A 16,987-nucleotide genomic window follows, 5' to 3' on the forward strand; every position below is an offset into this window, starting at 1 on the left:
TCTTTCTTACATAGAGAACTTTTTGTCTAAAATGTTACAAAAAGGCTGATAGCAATAAAGAAAGGTGGTGTAGCTGCTTTCCACACTGTCCAGTGTGTGGTGTATGTGTGTGTGTGTGTGTGTGTGTGTGTGTGTGTGTGTGTGTGTGTTTGTGTGTGTGACTTCTTTCCCTTTTTCTTTTCTCTCTGGTAAAAGAAAAAAAAAAAAAAGCTCTGAGCCTCTCGCTTAGCCAGTGAAATGCTTCTGACTGACTCTCGAGAGAAAGGAGCACTAGCAATAGATCCTTTTTGTAATTTCCTAGTGTTTGTTTAAGCATTAAGAGTCAAGTTTCGGGGCTGGGGATTTAGCTCAGTGGTAGAGTCCTTACCTAGGAAGCGCAAGGCCCTGGGTTCGGTCCCCAGCTCCGAAAAAAAAGAACCAAAAAAAAAAAAAGAGTCAAGTTTCGTCAGTGCTTATTGAAGAGTTAAGTTCCCATTTAAGCACTAAGTGTTACATTTTCCCAGTGTTTATTTAAGCACAGAGAGTTAAAGAGAAAAGAAGCCAGCAGTTTTCAGCCACAGAATAAGAAGAGAGTGTTGTTCCCAGAAGCCAGCCATCATCTTCTAGCCCCCAGCAAGGTTAGAGAGAATTACAAGGCTGGAGATTACAAGGTCAGTCTTTTTTGGCTTCTATCCACTGTGTTTCACACCTCAGCTCCAAACTCCGAAAAGCTGGGGTGGGCCCCAGGAACTGAGGAGGATTGTTTAGCCAATAAATTACCCATCCAAGACTTGGACTATTAGCTATAGTTATAAATATCACTGCCAATTATATGTTTATGGTTCATATCTTGCCTGACTGCAGTCAGTAAAAGTAATTAGATAAGTGTCATATAATCTCAAGTGACAATACAGACTAAGCCAGAAGTAATAGATCATTCCAAAGTGGAGTTAAATACCAAGCACGGGAGAGAAGAGATTTTAGATGAAACTTTCCAATTTTATTCACAATATAGCTATACTCTGGGAGCTGTAGGTACAGCCGTATATAACTGCATGAATAAGCAGCATGAATAAGCACAACTTGCTCACTTGGCGGGTCCAGGCTCACTGTGAGAATCCATCTTTGATTTGTTAGAGACTTCATAAATTTGGACGACAAGCTTCAGCTGATTAATGACATCCTTGTCCGCTGTTTTCATGTTAAATCCCAACATCTTCATAATGGTCTCCCGAAAGTCGGCGAGCTGTAAAGAACCACCACACAAATCGGTATGTGACCGCTGTGAGTCACCCACTCCTCATGTACGATGAAATGAGTGTGGGTCGGAAGTCAGTTTTATGAAACATTTCCTAAAGGCAATACATCTTAGGGGTAGTAAATGGTCTCGCCGTGTGGCTAAGCTGGCCTTGAACCCACCCTCTTCCTCCCAGTCTGCCAAGCACTGCTCTACAGCCAGGCTTCACTGTGTGCCTGGGCGAAGTGGTATTTTCAAGTTAGAAAAAGCCTTTCTATTACAAGAATTCTTTACACCTTCTTATGCATTTGTATCTCTTTCATTGTCCCCAACTTTACTACTACTTACCATATTTTGCTCATAACATAATTACTTTTTTACATTTATTTGTACATGCAGTATGCATGGGGAGGTCAAAGGCCATCTTTCTTATTTATTTATTTATTTATTTATTTATTTATTTATTTATTTATTTATTTATTGTAGCACACTGTCACTGTCTTCAGACACACCGGAAGAGGACATTGGATCCCATTACGGATGGTTGTGAGCCACCATGTAGTTGCTGGGATTTGAACTCAGGACCTCTGGAAGAGTAGTCAGTGCTCTTAACCACTGAGCCATCTCTGCAGCCCCCAGAGGGCATCTTTCAGGAGTCAGTTCTCTCCTACCATGTGTGGCCCAGGGACTGAACACAGGTTGGCAGGGTTAGCAGCAAGCACTTTTACCCACTGAGCCATCTTGCCAGCATGGCGGGGTGCTCTGTTACTCAGTCTAGCCTATAATTCCTGGGCTGGAGGGACTCATGAGCCTCAGTCTCCCAAAGTGGGGACTGACCACATATGCCACTGAATTGACAAACTTCCTTTTGAGCTACTTATTTGCTTAATGATAATAGCCGTCTTTAATGCATATTCCCAGTCCTCCATCCAAGGCCAAAGAGATCAAAAAGGACAGCAAACAAGAAAACAGCCACAAAGCCAACTGAAAGAAAACTACAGCTTTCACTGTGCACGCAACAGGGGACATGGTTATCCCAAGCCAGCAGAGGCAGTACCAGAGGGTGGTGAACTCAATATCCACTGGTGTGGAACACAGACACAATGCCAGGGACAAGCCTGAGACCTGTAGGATCAGCACACTGACTCATGGGAAATGAGAAGATGGAGGCTTCAAAGCGTATGAGACCAGATATAGCAGCTCTAAACAGCAACATTTCTGAGGGGAGGCTGTAGAGTGCTTAAGGGAGAGATGGCTGGCAGAAAAGAGGACTGATGACGTCACATACACCCTCCACCTCCAAATACAGACTCGTCTAGAAACCACTTGCACCTGCAATACCAGCCACAGTTCAAGGGCTGCCTGGGCTACAGGAGTTCAAGCCCAGGTCTGACGACTGAGTGAGAGGTTAGAGGCAGTGTGCTCTCCTTGCATCTGTAAGGCCCTGCAGCAGCAGCTCCTCAAAACCAAGGAAAGTAAAAGGCACCCTTGCTTTGACAACAGAAGAGGGCAGTGTTCAGCTGAAATAATCATATATCCTTGTTGAAATGTGCAAAGTGCTCTAAACCAGAAATATGGAGAAGCTGGGTAACTACAAGAATTTTACATAAGGGACTGGAGGCTGATCAGCAGTCAGGAGCACAGTCCTCTTCCAGAGGACCCAAGTTCAAGTCCCAGCATACATACTGGGGGGCTCACAACCGTCTGTGACTGAAAGGTGACTCTAGCCACACATTCGAAGCATATGCTCACACAGACATGCATGTGATTAAAAGTAGAGTAAATCCTTTAAGGATAAAGTAAATCCTGTAAGAAATAAAAAGTGAATAGACAAATGATAAGTTATATGGAACACTTTGGGACAGAAATGGAAAAGTATTATCACGTAACCTGCTCAGGTGATAAAATGCACTGCATTACAAACACATACACACACATATACACACACACCCAAGCACACGTACACACAAGCATATGTGCACCCACATATACACATGCATGCACGGGCACACACAACAAGACACCCATGAAACTCGGTAGCCGTGTTCGGATGCAGCACTTGGGCAGAAATGAAATTGTCATGTAGGAATCTGCAGACAGGGAGAGGATATTTTAAGTCTGAGATGTATTCGGAAAAGAAATGGCTAAAGACTCTGACCAAAGTGCCTCTCGGATAAGGATCGCTGAAACCAAGCAATAGCTGCAGGAAATGGCCTCAGAAATGAAGCGGGAAACAGTGTGGCCAAGGAGGAGATGTGACTGAAGGTACAAAGGGGGCAAAAGTAAGCTAGAAAACAGACACACACAAAAGAGAACAGGAAAGAGGAAACGCCGACACAGCTTTCCATCGGTGTATCCTGCAGCGATGGGTCAATTTCTAATTACTTAAGCAACTACTATGGAAATAGGACATAAACCTAATCACCCCCAACTATCAGTGAGGCCCTGGGTTTGATCCCCAATACTGCCAAAAATGGGTTTATACGTTTTGTTTTTAAACATTTTTTAAAGATTTATTTATTTATTATGTAAAAGTACACTGTAGCTGTCATCAGACATACCAGAAGAGGGCATCAGATCTCATTACAGATGGTTGTGAGCCACCATGTGGTTGCTGGGAATTGAACTCAGGACCTCTGGAAGAGCAGTCAGTGCTCTTAACCACTGAGCCATCTCTCCAGGCCCCCACGTTTTGTTTTATAAATAAAGCGATGTTAACTGGAAACTCTCAGAGGAAAAAAAAAGCACCAAACCTGTGTTAAACATTATCCAAGACTGACTGTTGTGGGTGCAGAGTCAAACTATCCTTAGCGATCTTGTCCTCTTGAGTGCCAATTTTTGTCCACCTTTATGTGCCACCTGACAACCTTGTGACTATTAGGGAAATTCTTTTGGAACATACAAACAGGCCCCGTGCTTCCACCAATGCAAAGGCTATGAATGTCATCAGATAGCGTCTGAGACCAAAAGCAGCCAAATAGTTTTAAATCAAGGCCTATACCTTTGGGTATAGAGTTTGGTATTACAATACATAGCAACGGAACAAACCTCAACCAAGGTATTTTAACAATGAGGGTTGGAGAGACGGTTCAGTGCCCAGGGCTCTGGCTGCTCTTGGTTGCAAGCACCCACATGGCGATTCACAACAACCTGTGACTGCAGTTCCAGGGGATCTGACTCCTTCCAGCTTCCTCAGGCATCAGGCAAACATGTGGTATGCAGACATACACTCACTAGACAAAACATTCAGACAGGCAGACAGAATGACTGACTGCAGGGATGAATCAGTGATTAAGAGCCCTATCCATCTCCTCTTCCAGGGGTCCCAAGTTCAATTCCCAATATCCACATCTATCTGTAGCTCTAATTCCAGAGGATTTAGTACCCACTTCTGGCGTCCAAAGGCAACACAGGGTACACACACACACACACACACACACACAAGCACACACACACAAGCACATACAGACACACACACACACAAGCACACACACACAGACACACACAAGCACACAGACACACACAAGCACACACACACAGACACACACACAAGCACACGCATACACACCACACACACATACACACACAAGCACACACACACATACACACACAAGCACACACACACAGACACACACACAAACACACAAGCGCACACACACACAGACACACATACACACAAGCACACACACACAAAGACACACACACACAGACACACATACACACCACACACGCACACACAAGCACACACAGACATACACACAAGCACACACAGACACACACACACAAGCACACATACAGACACACACACACACAAGCACACACACACAGACACACACACACAAGCACACACACACACATGAAAATAAATATAAATAAATTTTTTAAAATGTCTTGTCAGGCTAGTGGCACACACTGTTAATCCCAGCACTTGGGAGGCAGCGGCGGGAAGATCTCTACAAGGTCAGAGCTAGCTTTGTCTACCTAGAGAGCTGAGGCCAACTAAGGTTATATAGGGAGACACTGTCTCAAAACAAACAGTAATTTAATAAATAATAATGATAATAAATGTCTTTAATTTATAATGTTCTTTGTTCTGCTACTATAAAAAGATCAGGAAATTGCTAGCACATTGGAGCATGGTGTGTGGGGTAGACTAAATCATAGCTGAGCCATGGTCACTTGTGCTTGCCTTCAGAACATGTCGTGTCTCCTATCCCCTTTGAGGTGACAGCCATGGGGTTTGTCTCAAAAGGGAAAAAATGTAAGCATGTTTGGGTGTGCTAGTTCTAGACTGTGACGTAGAACACAAAACACGGCTTCACGTCTTACATATTCCAACCATCCTGGTTAGAAGTTGTGTACACAAATCTAAGTTAAAATCAGCATCCATCCCAGTCCCAGCCATGTTGGATTCACATGGAGATGCATTCGACCCAACCTGGATCCAGAACAACTTCTCTTGGGGTTATGGCTGCTGACACAGAACCTAAATAAAAACTACATGCCTCTCAGTGACCATATATCCTGTCACATGGGAAAACAGCTGCTATTGAAACAGACAAGCTGTCACACGAACACCAAGAAAAGAAGGGAAAAGGCCTTGTAAGATGTTAGGTGCTGATCCTGGTGTCCAGGGACACATCGACCCGTCTGAGAGGCTCAGGAGTTCAAACCATCTATAATGCCATTAGCCAATGCATCCCTCTTTATGAAAGCTAGGTAAAGTCTTAAGTTGAGGTGAGTGTTATCACGTCAATGACATTAGGGTTTTTTTTTAAGATTTGTTTATTTATTATAGATAAGTACACTGTAGGTGTCTTCATACAGACCAGAAGAGGGCATTAGATCTCACTACAAATGGTTGTGAGCCACCATGTGGTTGCTGGGATTTGAACTCAGGACCTCTAAAAGAGCAGTCAGTGCTCTTAACCACTGAGCATCTCTCCAGCCCTTGACATTAGTTTTTAACAGTCATAAGAAAGAGACCTCTTGCTCTCGTCCTGAGACCCCTTTCAGCATGCTTCTGACTGTAGAAGGCTCGGGAAGGCTCCGGGCTGGCGTCTGGTGGGCCCTCTCCTCTGGTCTTGCTGCCTGCTCCACGGGATCAGATGGGATTTTCAAGTTGTCCGTTTTGGCTGCTGTCTTCTCTTTCACTGTTTCAACTTTTGTTACTGATTGCCTGAGCCGCTCAATTGTTTTGTCCTGTGTAAGGATAAAAGGTAAGGGAAAGGAAGGAGAAGAATGTACTTAGATTTTCTGGAAATAACAGACAAGACAACTCATCTTTCTTTGTTTTGAGGCAGGGTCTTACTTTGTAGCCCTGACTGGTCTGGAAATTGAAATGTAGACCAGGATGGCCTTGAGTTTATAGAGAGCCTCTTCCCTTTACCTCCAAGTGCTAGAATTAAATACTTGTGATATAACTCCTGGCACATAGGACTTCAAACCAAACCAAACCAAACCAAAACATGGGAACCCGGAGGTGGTGCCTTTAATCCCAGATCCCAGCACTCAGGAGGCACAGGTAGGCAGATCTTTGTGAGTTCAAGGCCAACCTGGTCTACAGCACAAATTCCAGGACAGCCAGCTCTACCCAGAGAAACGTTGTCTTGAAAACAAACAAACACACTTTCACAGGTGTCCCACTGGAAAACACATTTTATTTACATTACAATTTGTAAAAGTAGTAAAATTACGGTTAGGAAGTAGCAATGAAAACAATTTTATGGTTGGGGTCACTACAACATGAGGAACTGTATTAGGAGGGACGAGAACCTTATAGAGTCTTATAGGCTTTAATATTATTTTGCATGTACACAAAATCATTTTAAGATTATAGATTTTAGACATTTCTAGTGTGTATATGCATGTGTGGATGTTCATGTATGTGCATGCATGTGTGCATGCATATGTGTATGCATTCATATGAGTGTGTGCATGCACATGTGTGTGTGCATGCATATTTGTGTGTGCCCATATACCACAGCACAGTGGCATGACCTAGAAGAAATGACCTAGAAGAAATGAAGATGTTCTAAAGAGACACTGTGTCTCTCCATCTGACTATGAGACTATACCAGCAATGACTCCAAAGAAATGGGAATTTCCACAGAAATCTCCTGCTGGGAGAAGAAAAGTCACCAGCCAGAGAGAGAGCCTGTCTCCTTGGAGGAGAGTTTATAGAATTCTAATGACTTGTCAGACCAATGAGACAGAGATGCAGACAATGATGAGTCCATTGTGGGGAGGACCACGCCTTGACCAGGGATGTGTACATCAACTATGCATATTTAAACTCGACTTAAACTATAATCTCACTTCACGACCCCAAAGATGGTCTTGGGGTGAGGGCTATCACTAGATCTCTTTGTGCTTCTTCACGATGTGGCCAAATAAATCTTTTAGCTTTCCGCTCTTAGGGCAGCTCTTTTAACTCAACACTGTTAACCTGGCTCTTTTCCACCGCAGTAGTCCCTTTGACCTACCCTGATCCCTCAAGAGTACCCCACTTTATTCTGCAAACCACGCATTACTGTATGTATAAAAGTATAAAAGCTCACTGGGAGACATTCAAGAAAACAGGAAGATCCAAAAGCATTTGAAAACCCAGCCCCTGCACTTACTTTAAGGACATTTATTCTTGTCAGTTGAGTCTTCATGTTTTTATTTGACAATTTCAAATCACTAAGCTGCTTCTGAAGTCTCTGAATTTTCTCCTCCATTTTTGGGGCTGCAGCCATCTTGGAATTCCGCTCAATATCCAATAACATCTCTAACCGTTTGAATTTGCTGCGTTTATCTGTGTGGGTAGTCCGGGTCCTGGAGTTTTCCTTTGTAGACATTAACAGTATTGAAATTGAAAACTGTACTTTAAGATGTTTTTCTGGGTGAGGTTTAATGATAATTGCATAAGTAGAGTATCTGCCAGCATAAATATAAACTAATAAAATAATCAGGAAAATCAAGTGTGCGTTAGCGTAGATTTGTCCATCTTCTCTGGGAAAGTATTAAAATGTGTTAAGGATTTAGATAAAGATTCACATGCACTTTGACACTCAGCATATTTGTAATGGAAAAAAATAGAAATGGTGCAAAGGTCATACTAGATTATTTAAAATATGCATGATAAAATATGCATGAATTACTTCTAAAATATGTTAAAATAATGGTTATATAGTAAATAAAAAATATAAGGGGTTGGGGATTTAGCTCAGTGGTAGAGCGCTTGCCTAGCAAACACAAGGCCATGGGTTCAGTCCTCAGCTCCAAAAAAAAAAAAAAGAAAGAAAGAAAGAAAAAATATATAAAGGAAACTATGCTTATTTTAATTATGTTAAAATATTCATAGATTACCAGGGGGTGGTAGCACATCCCTTTAACCCCCTCTCTCTGGAAGCAAAGGCAGGTGATCTTTCTGATTTGAAGCCAGCCTGGTCTACATAATAAGTTCCAGGACAGCCAGGGATACACAGAAATACCCTGTCTCAAAAAAACATAGCTACATATAGAACTCTGCCTCAAAAACATACACACACATACACACACACACACACACACACACACACACACACACACACACACACACACACACACAAGTATAACTAGAAGATAGTCAAAAGAAACTATTCCCATAAAACACCAATTGTCTCAAATCTTAGAATTTATTTGTGTTCTGGAGGTGGGTTTGTTAGACATGGGCTCATGTATTCCTGACCTGCCTGGAACTCACCATTAGGATAGCCCTGAACTTCTGAGCTTCTGAACTTCAGCCTCTGCCTCCAGAATGTTGGAATTGCGAGCATGTGCTGCCATGCCTGGATCATGTGTTGCTGGAGATGGAACCCAGGGCTTCCTTTATGCAAAGCAAGCACATCACGGCCTGAGCTTCTCAGCCCACGTGTTTATATTTGTATTAATTATCTGCCACCTTACTGGGGTGTCTCATTAAGACCAACAGTTTTCTTTCTTGGTATTCTGAAAATGTTGGCTATTTTAGGTCTGACTTTGTCTCCTTATATTGTTTATAATAATATATTTCTTTTAGATGCCCTCTTCTCCCTCCTCTTTTTTTCCCCTTTTCTCCCCTCCCCTTTTCTCTCCTCTTCCCCCCTCTCTGCCCTCTCCCCATCCCCACTGTGATGGAATTCAAACCAAGATTTTTAAATATGCACATGTTCTACTTCTGAGATCCACCAAGAGTCCCTAGATTTGTGATTTATTGTCTCTAGGTGACAAAATATCCTTTTATATTTTCCTTCTTAGTTACTACTCTATTGTTATGAAGAGACATCATGATCAAGTCAACTCATAAAAGAAAGCATTTAGGGGTTGGGGATTTGGCTCAGTGGTAGAGCGCTTACCTAGGAAGCGCAAGGTCCTGGGTTCGGTCCTCAGCCCCGAGGGAAAAAAAAAAAAAGAAAGCATTTAGCTGGGGGCTTGCTTACAGTTTCAGAGGCTCAGTTATAGCCATCACAGTGAGGAGCATGGCAGCAGGCAGGCACTTCACCACAACAGTAGCTAAGAGCTTGTATCTTATTCACCAATTGGAGACAGAGAGAGGCAGCGTTTAGGCCCAGGGACACGCCTCCTCTGATAAGGCCACGCCTCCTAATCCTTACCAGAACAGTTCTATCAACTAAGAGACAAGCATTCAAACATATGCACCCATAGGGGCCACTCTCATTCAAACCACCACACAAATATTGTATATTTTCATCTTCCTTAAATGAGCTTGCCTAGCTGTCTATTTTATCTTTCTAAAGAACATTTTACTAGTTTATTTTGACATCTATATTATAGATAATGAAAACATAATAGACTACAATAAAAATTTACAATTTTTATATGCACTGAGAAACAAAAAATGTCACCAGACTCAATTGGTTGTGATGTTTGCTTACTGCAGTGGTAAGGCACCGCAAGAACACCTCTGAAAGATGCTCGCCTAAATAATTGGTTCCTGGGAGGACAGAGGCAGAAAGGGGGATGGGACGATTATTACTGTTTTCCTGAGACCGTTTAAAGGGATGGAGAAAAGGATTATTTGTGTCTTCTTAAAGTTTAATAAATGGTTTAAATGTCTACCGTAGACATGAATCGTTACTGTTCAAGAGCAGATGCAGGAGGTTTGCTCTGAGAAGGCTAGGCTGACTCCATGACAGGCTTCAAACTGGCAGTTCAGGAGACAAGGCCTAAATCTCTGTTTCCAAGAACTGGGAGAGTCCAGGTAAGTCCAGGCCTAAGAAGCTGCCCCGCCACCTGGCCTGACACAAGGACAACACAGTAAGCAGCAGTTTCCAGACCTCCTCAGCTACGTCCTCAGGAACAGATTCCAGACCTCCCCAGCAGTAGTTTCCAGCCCACACGCCCTGGTAATGGTTCTGGGATGTCCTTAGAGATGGAGTAAGATGAAGGTCACTACCCTGGAATTTTTCCCTTACTGTGCTTTAAATCTGGCCTGCGAGCTCACTTGGGTGTCTCTCTATCTTGGTAATGGGAGACCCCAGCGTGCTGGACTTCTGCAGAATAAGACACTCTGTGTAAGTCAGGTGTGCACACCCATGATCCTAGCCCTTGGGAGGCTGAGGTAGGGATGCTGAGAGTTTGAGTACATCCAGAACTACACAGTAAGGTGCACACACACACACACACACACACACACACACACACACACACACACACACACACACACTATATACATAACTAGTATAAACAGCCTTAGTAATGTTAAAGCTATTGAGAAAACAACCCAAAATGTGACCATTCTCAGAAAAACCGTCGCCTTCGGGAAGCTCTTCCTTTCTTCCTGCCCACATCTAAGCCTCTCAGAGAGCAGTTGACAGAAACCTTTGCGTCCAGGTATCCCAAGGGTCTTTTCTGCTCCATGTAATTTTCTTCAGTGTGGGGTGACCCTTCACCAGCCTCTTCATAAAGGTGGTGCAGCTGCTCGAGCCTCTTGGTGAGCATCTGAATCTCCTGCTGCAGGGCTTCAGTTTTCTGCAACACATGGCATTAAGTAAACACTTAGCAATGCTGCCTGCTTCCCTTGTCATCTCAAACATAAACAAGCTCTGTTTCTATGGACGCTGCTGTGACGCTGGGTCACTGGATAGTTGAGTAGAGTTGACATGGACCTTTTTATTGTGTGTATGGGTGTCTGTGTGCCTCCATCACACTCATGCCCAGTGTCCACGGACACCAGAAGACCAGAGATCCCTTGGAACTGGAGTTACAGATAGTTATAAGCTATCATGTAGATGCTAGAAGTTGAAGCGGGGTCCTCTGCAAGAGCAGAAAGTGCTCTTAATCACTGAGCCATCTCCACTGCATTGGCTGTTTGGAGTTTTGAGACAGCAGCTTGCTCTGTTAGCCAGGATTATCCTTGAACTCACAGCATTTCTCCTGCCTCAGCTTCCCAAATACTAGTATTATAGTTAAGGATCATACATCTGGATATAGTTGTCATTTTAAGAAATAAGTAGAGGGCTGGGGAGATGGCTCAGCAGTTAAGAGCAGTGACTGCTCTCCCAGAGGTCCAGAGTTCAAATCCCAGCAACCACATGGTGGCTCACAACCATCTGCAATGGGATCCGATGCCCTCTTCTGGTGTGTCTGAAGACAGCGACAGTGTACTCACATACATGAAATAAATAAATCTTATTTAAAAAAGAAAGAAATAAGTAGAAAAATCTTAAAACACTAGGATAAGATATATTCATAGTGTGAAATAAAGTTGTGTTAATAATTTTATTGTTGTTCCTTATGACAAGGTCTCCATATGTATCCCAGGCTGCCCTAAAGCTCATAATCTTACCCTCACTTTGGATTATAGACATATGCTGTCATGCCTAGCTAATATAGTACTAATTAGGTTAACATTTATTGAATTTATACAGAACTATACTAAGCATGTATCATGTGTTAACCATGCTAAAAAGTGGGAATGACATCTCTTAATTCCAATTTACAAATGGAAGTAACGCAGTGGACATAAATAACCTGCCCAAGAACGCACAGCCTGCAGATGGTGGAGCTCAGGGTCCTAGCAGGGCTCTGTGCTCTGACGGAGTTACTGTTTCCAGGACAGTTAAGAACACCTTGTTCTCTTCTTCCCCTTAGTAATAAAAAGGCAATCAGTCAAAATGACAGTGAGGAGCTGGAGAAATGGATCGGCCATGTAAAGTACTCGCTGACCATCCAGGCTAAGTTCCCAACACCCAGGTCAGGTGTGGGCGGCACGGAAGAAGGTTCTTGTGCTCAAAGAGAAGCACAAGGGGAGCCAGGGATGTTAAGCACTCTGGGTTGTCTCTTCAAAGGCAGAGGTATATAACCTGTTTTCCAACCACAAGACCTTTGCACTATCTGTATGGCCTCCCTAGACCATTGTCATGAGTTTGTCAATGTATCGATCCTATCTTTCGGGAAGCTTTATTGTGCACACAGGACTGGGTTAATTATCACCAGAAAGTATTTACCAACTTGTGCTGTGCTTAATGCCTACTATAAATGAGTCGGGATCAGACTCTGAACCACACCAGCTACTGAACTATGTTGGACTGAACTACCTTCTTGCTTCCCTTGGATCATCAGTTTCTGGCTGTGGAGGTCAAAGAGATGCTCACATCAGACAGCTCGCAACTATTTGTAACACAACCTCTGGGGGATCTGCGGCCATTCTCTGGCCTCTACAGGCATGCACACAAGTAGCTTATATTTACATAGGCACATGCACATATACATAAATAAAATAAAAACAAATCTTTATGAAAAATTACAAGTAAGCTAGGCAGTGGTGGTGCACACCTTTAGTCTTAGCACTCAAGAGGCAGAGGCACACAGATCTCTGTGAGTTCGAGGCCAGCCTGGACTACGGAGTGAGTTTCAGGACAGCTAGGGCTCCATATAGAAACCTTGTCTTGGAAAAATTACAAGGGGCTGGAGAAATGGCTCAGTGGTTAAGAGTACTGACTGCTCTTCCAGAGGTCCTGAGTTCAAATCCCAGCAACCACATGGTGGTTCACAACCATCTGTAATGAGATCTGATGCCCTCTTCTGGTGTGTCTGAAGACAGCTACAGTGTACTTATTATATATAATAAATAAATCTTTTAAAAAAAAGGAAAAATTACAAATGAAGCAAAAGAGGTTACTAACTGCCAATATCAAGATCTACATATTAAACTAATAAAATTGGGGCGCTGGAGAGAGGCTCAGATGGTAAAATGTTTGCTGTGTAAGCCTAAGGGTCCAAGTGGGAATTCTCACCACTCATATAAAAGGCTTAGTGCATATCAAGTGCTAGAGGCAGGCAGATTCCCTAGACCCCACCAGTCAGTGAACATACCACACGCAGGATCAGCCTCTGGCCTCCATATGCACTGGCACACATATGAATGCATGTCCACATATTTAGGTGCACTCCCACAAACACATACATAAAAAAATAAGAATCAGTCAGACAATAGTGGTGCATGCCCTTAATCTCAGCAGAGGATCTCTGTGAGTTCCAGGCCAGCCTGGTCTACAGAGCAAATTCCAGGATAGCCAGGGCTACCAAGAGAAACCCTGTCTTAAGAAAATGACAGAGAAAGAGAGAAAGAGAGAGATGGAGAGAAAAGAAAAAGAAACAAAGAGATGGGGCCGGAAGTCTCACTCTCTCTTCCTGTTCTCCACCATGACGAAAGATCAGGGTGAAAAGGAGAACCCCATGTGGGAACTTCGTATCTGCAAGCTCTGCCTCAATATCTGCGTGGGGGAGAGTGGAGACAGGCTGACCCTCTCAGCCAAGGTGTTGGAGCAGCTCACAGGCCAGACCCCTGTGTTTTCCAAAGCTAGATACACTGTCAGGTCCTTTGGCATCCAAAAAATGAGAACATTGCTGTTCACTGCACAGTCCATGGAGCCAAGGCAGAGGAGATTCTGGAGAAAGGCCTGAAGGTGCAAGAGTACGAATTATGGAAGAATAACTTCTCAGATACTGTCAATTTCAGCCTTGGGATTCAGGAACACATTGACCTGGACATCAAATATGACCCCAGCATTGGCATCTATGGCTTGACTTTCTATGTGGTGCCAGGTAGGCCAGGTTTCAGCATCGCAGTACGGCTGCACCGGGGTCAAACAGAATCAGCAAAGAGGTGGCCATTCAATTGAAAAGAATAACTTTTCTGAGTACACTTACAAATTTCCACAGCTGCTCGTTTGCACCCATTTCCTGGATCCTCTCTTTCACTGCTTCTTCCGTGGCTACTATGGGGCCAATGCTGTCACTCAGTAGCGTAGCCAACTGACCGAGGAAGTCCTGGTGGTGGGAATGCTCATGGGTGGGGTCCCAGCTACAGGAATACGGAGCTCTGTCCAATTCAGACGTTAGTTTTTCTTTGTAGACCAAATCCTGTTGACCTTTATCGACCGTGGTTTGCCCCTCAGTTGGTCCTTCCGAGTAAACAATGTTGTCTCTCTCAGAGTTGCAGACTTTATTATTGTCCTAAATGTACCAACACAAGGATTAAACTTTCCATGTGAAATTCAATATGAAAAGGTCTATGTCCCTCCTCATGAGCTGTGACTTCAGTATTAAAGAACCACCTCGAGAGAAAAGACCCTGAATTTGAAACATTAAAGAGTCACATAAGATAAGAGCACTGGGGGCTGGGGATTTAGCTCAGTGGTAGAGCGCTTACCTAGGAAGCGCAAGGCCCTGGGTTCCGGTCCCCAGCTCCGAAAAAAAAAGAACCAAAAAAAAAAAAAAAAAAAAAGATAAGAGCACTGACTGCTCTTCCAGAGGTCCTGAGTTCAATTCCCAGCAACCACATGGTGGCTCACAGCCATCTGTAATGGGATCTGATGGTGTGTCTGAAGACAGCGACAGTGTATTTGTATGTGATAAATAAATAAATCTTAAAAAAAAAAAAAAAGAAACAAGGGCACTGGCTTAAAAGAAGAGATGATAATGGCAAAAAGGAGGAACTGAAACAAGCCCTTGTTGTGAGAGCAAACTCCAGAACACTCAAGTGCAGTGTACAAGGAATTTTTTAAATTATCATTTTATTTTATTGTTTATCTTGTTTATTGTTATGAGGGAGGAGGCATGTGCCAGCGTATACATCAGGAGATCAGAGGGCAACCTGCCGGAATCCCTTCTTTCCTGTCACATGGTTCCAGGAATCAAGATCAAGTCGTCAGACTGCACAAACTGTGCCTTTCTTTACCTGCTGAGCCTGCGTGCGCACTGCCTCTTTTTGTTTTCTTTCTTTTTGGGGGGTGTTTTTTTGTTTTGTTTTTTGTTTTTGTTGTTGTTTGTTTTTGTTTTTGTTTTTGTTTTTCTTGAGGTGGTTGGTGCATATTTTACATATCAAAGCAGATCTGGCCTCCAGGTTCTCCCAGCATCCCTCAGAACCTACCTGGCATACCCTACCTCCAACTTTGAACTTTCCCAGTCCAGGGGTTCCCCCAGAGGCTTCTCTCTCTCTCTCTCTCTCTCTCTCTCTCTCTCTCTCTCTCTCTCTCTCTCTCTCTCTCTCTCTCGTTTTCTCTCCCTCCCCACCCCTTCCCCTAGCCCACAGTGACTTCCCTGGCCTCAGTACTTGGAGTCAGTGAACTTGCCTGCCTGAGATCAGCCTCCCAATTAAACCTGCCTTTAATGTAATCTAACCGGCCTTGAATTGGCTCGTTTCACGGGTGGTGGAGAAATAGCCTGTCAAGAAGCTCTTGCTGTGGGGCTGGGGATTTAGCTCAGTGGTAGAGCGCTTGTCTAGGAAGCGCAAGGCCCTGGGTTTGGTCCCCAGCTCCGAAAAAAAGAACCAAAAAAAAAAAAAAAAAAGAAGGTCTTGCTGTACAGTCCAAGCTAGAGATCCTTCCCTGGCGCTGGGAATGCAGCTGTGTGCCACCATGCCCAGCTGGAAATGAGCATTTTTTAATTCATAATGAAATAACTGATTTGGGCAAGGGTCACCAATGAAAATTGAAGCCATTAGGTAAAGAGCTATCAAGGAAACATGTTTTCATGAAACATTATATTCATGTAGGGCTGAAACTGTAGCTCAGTGGAGGCCCTAAATTCAATCCCCAATACTACAAGTGTTCGCATTCTGTCTAAGCTCCGCCCCACAGTTACCTGGCAACAGCCAGGTATGCGGGCTGTTATAAAAGGGGCTGCTTGTTCCTTCTCCTCACTCTCTCTTGCTCCTCTCTCTCTTGCTCTTCCCTTCCTGTCCCCTCTTTCTCCATATGCTCATGTCCTGCTCTACTTCTCTCTCTCTCTCTCTCTCTCTCTCTCTCTCTCTCTCTCTCTCTCTCTCTCTCTCTCTTTCTCTACCCCTACTAACCTCTTAATTCCCCACCCCATGCCTTGAATAAACTCTATTCTATACTATACCCCCTTGGCTGGTCCCTCAGGGAGAAGGGATGCCTCAGCATGGGCCCCTGTAGAGGCACCCCCTTCCCCCACACCTCACCATACCTTCATAGAACGTATCCCCTCTTTCTTTATCTTTTTATAAACACATCAACAAGAAAAAAAAGAATGGAGCTGGAGAGATGGCTCAGCAGTTAAGAGCACTGACTGCTCTTCCAGAGGTCCTGAGTTCAATTCCCAGCAACCACATGGTGGCTCACAACCATCTGTAATGAGATCTGATGCCCTCTTCTGGTGTGTCTGAAGACAGCCACAGTGTACTTATATATGATAAATAAATAAATCTTAAAAACAAAAATCAATGCTTAACAAATGTAACAACCTTGATAATGTAAGTCAAAGAAGTCACATCTCTTC

General features: G+C 43.6%; 1 protein-coding gene and 1 pseudogene across 14 annotated transcripts in view; one reads left to right on the forward strand and one right to left on the reverse strand.

Annotated features, from left to right (window-relative positions):
- Tex21 (testis expressed 21) overlaps positions 1 to 16,987 on the reverse strand; it is a 40,076-nt gene that overhangs the window by 1,103 nt on the left and 21,986 nt on the right. For 7 of the 14 annotated variants that reach the window (XM_063261722.1, XM_063261723.1, XM_063261724.1 and 4 more), the window contains 5 exons: positions 14,396 to 14,701; positions 11,063 to 11,212; positions 7,840 to 8,046; positions 6,203 to 6,418; positions 1,071 to 1,225 (listed from right to left, as the gene is read on the reverse strand). In XM_063261722.1, the coding sequence (XP_063117792.1) occupies positions 1,071 to 1,225; positions 6,203 to 6,418; positions 7,840 to 8,046; positions 11,063 to 11,212; positions 14,396 to 14,701 (1,034 nt within the window). Of the gene's footprint in view, positions 1 to 957; positions 1,226 to 6,202; positions 6,419 to 7,839; positions 8,047 to 11,062; positions 11,213 to 14,395; positions 14,702 to 16,987 lie in introns of those variants that run through there. The other 7 variants (XM_063261726.1, XM_039112011.1, XM_006240226.4 and 4 more) reach the window with 1 other exon arrangement.
- On the forward strand, positions 13,871 to 14,367 carry Rpl11-ps7 (ribosomal protein L11, pseudogene 7; annotated as a pseudogene).

The sequence above is a fragment of the Rattus norvegicus genome, chromosome 6, assembly GCF_036323735.1.
Source record: "Rattus norvegicus strain BN/NHsdMcwi chromosome 6, GRCr8, whole genome shotgun sequence".
Lineage (NCBI taxonomy): Eukaryota > Metazoa > Chordata > Mammalia > Rodentia > Muridae > Rattus > Rattus norvegicus.